Source organism: Raphanus sativus, chromosome 3 (genome assembly GCF_000801105.2).
Source record: "Raphanus sativus cultivar WK10039 chromosome 3, ASM80110v3, whole genome shotgun sequence".
In the NCBI taxonomy this organism is placed as follows: Eukaryota; Viridiplantae; Streptophyta; class Magnoliopsida; order Brassicales; family Brassicaceae; genus Raphanus; species Raphanus sativus.
In genome coordinates, this window is record NC_079513.1 from 20,125,419 (window position 1) to 20,132,000 (window position 6,582).

Below are 6,582 nucleotides of genomic sequence, written 5' to 3' on the forward strand. Positions count from 1 at the left end.
TTTATATTTGTAAAATATCTAGACATTTAGCCGGATTCAAAAACTTGAATCGGAACTGACCCAAAAATATTCTGTCCAAAATCAAACCAAAAGTTTACAAATATTTGTTTAGTCCAATTTAGTCGAAATCTATCATATATATCTAAAAATTCACAAACAACTCTAAATTTTACATTGGAAGTTTCATATTAATTAAAAATGTTTCTGTTACAAAAACAAAACTAAAAAATATTGCAAAAATAATAACAAAATTGTTAGCAGAAAGATCTTGTCGGATTGAATATATTCGTGTCGATTTTATTAGGCCCATATATATTCGGATCAGTTCTTTTTGGTTTCAATTCTTTCAAGTGGAAGAGTTTTGGACCCAACAAATACTTGTACACTTTCGGTTTGGTTTTGGACCGAATATTTTCGGGTCAGTTCCAATCCAAGTTTTTGAATCCGGCTAAAATGTCAAGATTAGGTCTAGATATTTTAGCCAGATTCAAAAACTTGGATCGAAACTGATCCGAAAATATTCGGTCCAAAACCAAACCGAAAGTTTTCAAATATAAAATTTTGGATATGTATTGTATTGGGTCCAGATATTTAGCCTCTGAATAGTATATGAAATATCCAAACTCCATTTGAAAATTCCTTAAAAATATATATACTAAATTAACTTTGCTAAAAAAATACACGAACTTTTTAGGCTTCCCAAAAAATACACGAACTAATTTTGGTTGTCCATAAAATACATGAACTTTTTAATCAGAGTTAACGGCGTCTTACTATTCTATTAGTCACTGTTTACACCGTTAAAATCGAGGTGTGAAACCTTCAAAATTCAAAAGTTCGTGTATTTTATGGACAATCAAAATAGTTTGTGTATTTTTTGGGAAGCCAAAAAAGTTTGTGTATTTTTTCAGCAAAAGAAATTTAGTCCGTGTATTTTTAAGGAATTTTCCCTATTATATAACATGTGATGTGACACACATGTACCACAAATGTCTATAAATATATGCCATATTATAAAAAACTTAAGAAACAAAAAAATACATGTATATCCCATAGCCATCAGTTGGGAAGTGATTTTATGAAATATTACTTATGTTTCATCAATACATTTATTTCATTAGAAAAAAATGACATGTCCGAGCAAAAAATAATGACATGACTGTAAGTTAATTCTGACTAAACATTTATATTTATGGTTGATTTATATTTTTGTTGAAATTTTTAGAACATAGTAATAACTAATACATCATGGTTAAAATAAATATGTTAAAAATATAATATTAAAATTATAAATTATAAATATATAATTTTTTAATTGAAAATATTAATTAATTCTATTTTTTGATAATTATACAATTCTTATCACTAAAAATTTCTTCAAAACATTATGCAATTTTCACTTCTAAAATTCTAAGTGAATGTTTTTTTGAAATACTATTTAGTTTTACTTTTTGATAATTAAAAAAATTATTTCAGAGAAAATTCTTTTTAATTTTATAAAGATTAATTTAATGTATTTTAACCAAAAAAAGTAGATCAAAACTATAGCCTTAAATATATACATATCCATAAAAAAAAATCAAAATAAAAGTTACTTATTTATCAAAATATTGCTACATAAATCGTAAATCTAAAATATTAACAGATTTTTATTTTTAAATATAACTTAGGTTTAAATTTTTATTTTTGCCCTTAATACAGAAAAACAACTAGTACATAGTTAAACAAATAGCTTGGAAGATTGCCAAAAGCAAATTCTGGAAAAAGGAAGGGTACAATGGCAGAAGAATAGAGTGCAGGAGAATCTAACTCCCAGACTTAGCATGCTTAGGTACCTTCCTTAATTACTTACCTCTTCCAACACTCTTCCTCTCCTTTTATCTCCACACTCCGAAATTCAATTGCACGTTTTGCAGTAAACCCTCCTTGTTCGCTCATAATAGACTCATAAAAAAGACTCATTTTCCTTTTAATTTCCCTTTCTCAAACACGCCCACTACTCCCTCTCCTTTTTTTGAGATAACTCAAATCATAGGAAACCAAAACACAGTAATAAATCCTTCTGATAAATCTTATATTGATTTTCATTTTCATCACTGATTTTTATAAACCCATCAAGTTTTTTTCGCATGAGACTATACTGGAGGAGTCGTAACTGATCTCTGTTTCTCCTTAAGTTGGTTGTTCAGAAAGTTTAGTAATCATGGGATTCCAGAGACCATCATCAGAAAAGTCGAGAGCCAAATTCAGTCTCTTTTATATATTCCTACTCTGCATTATCCTCTGTGTGTTGACCACTTTCATAGCCCCTTCGTCACTTTCTTCTCCATGTAAGCCCTCTTAATTTTTCCGTTTAACATTAAATATATTTATTTATATGTCTTGAATTATCAAATTACTCAAACATAAATATCTTCTAATATTTGGTTTGTACATATTTGGTTTCGGCTGACAAAAAAAAATTATTTGGTTTCTACGTAACATTGAATCATTACCGTACATTTTATGTGTTATGTTTGCTCTTTTTTGTTTTTTTGATCTGTTATGTTTGTTCTAAAATGCAGATGTTACGAATTCTGGGAAACTAGGGCATGCACAGGTTCGTAAGCTTTTTCTATCCTTTTACTTCCTTGCAGTCATCCAACATTAAAAAAATTATTTTTAATGATGAGTCAATAATTAACTAAAATGGTCAAATACTGTGTTTCATATATCTAATAAGCATAACCAACCACATAATAAAGTCCAAAAAGCTTAGCAATATCTATTCTCCTGATTCAAGTATCTTTGACGGATAAGATTGACGTTGATTCATCATATAAGACACTTTAAACAAGCTTATAATGTTTGGGATTTCTAAAAAGACTTCAAACAAAAGGGGGTGTGGCTAAATACGCATGAACAGTCAGCGACTGTGACTGCATGTTGAGACGGACTGAGCAACAGAGATGCCATGTACTCCTGAAACGGATCTCAGCCGTTCGATTCTCTTCAGCACACGAGGACAAGTACAGTAATCGACTTTGGTCCGTTCACCACCTATGGGTCCCTGCCTTGCTTTTGTCTGCATTTCAATCTCCACCGACTGGTAAATGGTAATATTATCAGTTCACTAGCCCCCCCCCCACCCCCACCCCCACCCCCAACGGCGCACGTTAACGTTTGACAAGCCTCTCTCAATCTCTCTACCCTTTTTTGGTAATGTGCGTAGCGTTATTTTCGGAGCGGTAGTCACGGTTCTTGTCTCACACCCCCAGCCCTATCTTCAGATCTTTTTCTTAGCACACGCGTATTTAAGCAAAGCACACGCGCATTTAAGCTCAATCGTGTACATTTTTGCTAAAATGCGTACTTGAGTAACACAGTTCACTCGCTGTCTTGTAATAATGATAGCAACTGAAATTTACCACTTTTTAAAAATATATTTTTTCATCGTAATAGTTTGGTTGACTGGAAAAACAAATACAACACAATCTATTCTTAATGGTAACTGTATTATTCAGGAGGAAGATAAGAGTACACTTGTGATAAAGAAGATGAGAAGGATCGGTGATAGGAGCAAAGAGGCAGAGTTACGGAGGATTTTAAGGGGATTGGGGTCATCTCCGCCACGGTGCACCTCCAAGTGTGGAAGATGCACGCCCTGCAAGCCTGTGCATGTCCCGGTGCCTTCGGACACTCCTGTCACCGCTGAATACTACCCTGAAGCTTGGAGATGCAAGTGCGGCAACAAGTTGTACATGCCATGATCTTTTTTATACGATATATATACTCACATATATACGTTATGTATATGATTTATATGCAGGTTCATGATCATATGTAATGTCTCTACTCAGATATTTATTATATATTAAACATGCTTCTAGGACAAACCCCAACGTGAAGCTTTAGTGATTGATTGATGTTGATGATGCTCGTATATAGGTTCGTATCTACGATGTTTTGGTAGCATATATATATATATATATATATATATATATATATATATATATATCTCATTATCTTTTCTTTTTTTTTGTGAAACATACTTCCTTAATTAATTAAACTTCAAAGGTGGTTGGTTACAAGGATAATAAAGCATGTTTGGCCACAACATCTGCCTCACAGTTATCCAACCTAGGGATAAAAATAAAACAGATTAAATTAAACTTGAGAGATAGTAGGTGGATGTTGTTGAGCAGAGTTAATATCTCCAAATTTCGCCTTTTCGAATTCACCAAATCAATGAGGATTTGAGAATCAGAGAAGATCGTAAGAGAGACTAGTCCGTTGTGGAGGACAGAGATCATGGCGTTTCTCATCGAAAAAGTTTCCGCAATCAGGGGCGAAGCTACAAATCTTGAGGTCGCTGAGTGAGGTGTTGTTGTTCCAGCATCATCTATGATCCAAGCCAGACCTGCACACATCGTCGATTGATTCCAAGCGGCATCAGTAAACATGCGTGGGTGGTGGTGGTCTCGGTTAGGATCCTGTATGATACGGGTTCTTGGTTGGCTTGGTTTGGGAGCTAGATCGTGTGCTAGGCTCCATTCTCGTGCTTCACAGATTGCCTTCAACAAGGTCTCTTCTGGTGTGAAGTCCCTTTTTTGGAATACAAGGTGGTTTCTCGACACCCATAGGTTCCAGCAAATCGATGCTGAGAGAGTTCCAGGTCCTACACCAGTTGGTGGGAGAGAGGGTATTCGTCGGAGTATGTCAAGTCTCTCTATGGTGGTTCCCAACTGGGTCAGGTCAACGCAAGAGGCGAGAGGGGCCAAGTTCCAAACTTTCTTAGCAAATTCACAGCAGAACAACATATGGCTTACCGATCAGATTCACTGCATCGAGGGCATCTGCTTGGGATAGGTATGTTTCTTCTCGCAAATTGCTCACCTACTGGCAATGCATCATGGATGGAGCTCCACATAAACATTTTTATTTTCTCTGCAGTTTTTAGCTCCCAAACATTGGCTAACCAGTCCTTTGTGGGTGCAGGGTCGTTTGTCTCCGCTGCTAGCAGGCTCTCTGATTGTGCTCTATATCCTGACTTAGTTGAGTACTCTCCAGAGCCTGTTTTCAGCCACATCAATTTGTCGGGTGCTTGGCAAACAGATGCTTTGATCTGAAGTATGGCCTGTTTATGGAACGGGAGAGCTTGCTCAATTTTCTGAACATCCCACTCTGTAAAGTTGGGCATCATCAGGTCCACTACATTCAGGTCTTTTAGGCCTTCCAGCGCAGGTCCAATGGGTCTGAGGGGTTCTACAGATGATAACCAAGGTTCTGTCCATACATTAATGGCAGTTCCTGTACCCACCATCCATCCAAGGTTGCTTACTAGTAAGTCTCTCCCTATTAGTATGCCTTTCCATCCATGAGATGACTTTTTTGATGCCCGAATTGATAGAAAGTTTCCTTCCTTACAGTATTTTCCCAACAGGCAGCGGGCAAGGAGGCACGACGGGTTTTTGAGGATTCTCCAGCTGATCTTTGCTAGGAGGGCATCATTGAAGGTAGCTAGCTCTTTAAACTCCAGTCCTCCCATTTTCTTTGGTCTAGCCATTTTCTTCCACGATATCCATGACATTCTCTTTTTGTCTTGTGAATTGTCCCACCAGAATCTCGTCAAAGGGATTGAATTTGGTCACACAGCGCTTGGGGGAGCTTAAAACAGGACATTGCGTGGGATGGCATGGCTGAGAGCACCATACGCAGCATGATCATCTCGCCTGCTCGAGACAAGAACTTCGAAGACCAGCTTATAGTCTTGTGTTTGATCCTTGTCACAATGTTGGTGAACATCTCTGTCTTCCTGCGTCCAAACTGCTCTGGGAGCCCAAGGTACACTCCAAATCCTCCATTGTTTTCAACACCTAGGATGTGTTTGATTTGCTCTCTCCTCTCTTGTGGTGTTCTCTTGGAGAATGAGACCGCTGATTTCTGAGTGTTGATTAGTTGTCCTGAAACCGACTCATAGGCTGCTAGGATCTTGTTTAGCGTCTGTGCATTCTGTGTATTAGCTTTGCAAAAGAACATTGTGTCATCTGCAAATAGCAGATGACTGATGCATGGTGCTCCCGTAGCTATCTTTAGTCCCCTGAGCTTTCCATTCCGCTGTCCTAGGTTGCATAGGTTCGTTAATAGCTCACTGCAGAGGATAAAGATGTAGGGGGATAGGGGGTCTCCCTGCCTAATCCCTCTTCCTGGTTTCACAAACCCTATAGTTGCATCATTGATAATGAAGGAGTAACTGACTGTTGTGATGCATTGCATAATCCACATCGTTAGCGTTGGGTGAAAGCCGAATCTTTGCATGGCAAGTTGGATGAAATCCCATTCCAGCCTGTCATAGGCTTTACTCATATCAGTTTTAACTGCCATGTAGCAATGTTTAGAGGCCTTCGATGTCTTTAGGTAGTGTAGTATTTCATGTGTTATCAGCACATTGTCTGATATAGCTCGTTTTGGTACAAACGCAGATTGGGTTTCAGCTATCAGGTCCCCTAGGAGAGGCTGGAGGCGTATGGCTATCAGTTTGGATATGATCTTGTAGATTACATTGCAGAGCGCCAGGGGGCTATAGTCAGCCACTTTCTTTGG

At 37.2% G+C, this 6,582-nt stretch overlaps 1 protein-coding gene across 1 annotated transcript; it reads left to right on the top strand.

The window, feature by feature from the left end:
* The first annotated feature begins 1,757 nt into the window (after positions 1–1,757).
* Positions 1,758–3,872, top strand: LOC108845436 (EPIDERMAL PATTERNING FACTOR-like protein 6). Its single transcript, XM_057005331.1, has 3 exons — positions 1,758–2,330; positions 2,565–2,599; positions 3,504–3,872. Exons 1-3 carry the CDS (start codon positions 2,204–2,206, stop codon positions 3,747–3,749), a joined length of 408 nt encoding a protein of 135 aa, XP_056861311.1. The 5' UTR covers positions 1,758–2,203; the 3' UTR covers positions 3,750–3,872.
* The last annotated feature ends 2,710 nt before the right edge of the window (positions 3,873–6,582 follow it).

What these genes read in the sequence shown, in the direction of transcription:
- LOC108845436 (XM_057005331.1), top strand. Translation starts at nt 2,204, where the DNA reads ATGGGATTCCAGAGACCATCATCAGAAAAGTCGAGAGCCAAATTCAGT. An exon ending in TTCGTCACTTTCTTCTCCAT is followed by an intron (nt 2,331 to 2,564) that starts GTAAGCCCTCTT and finishes TCTAAAATGCAG; the next exon opens with ATGTTACGAATTCTGGGAAA. An exon ending in GGAAACTAGGGCATGCACAG is followed by an intron (nt 2,600 to 3,503) that starts GTTCGTAAGCTT and finishes TGTATTATTCAG; the next exon opens with GAGGAAGATAAGAGTACACT.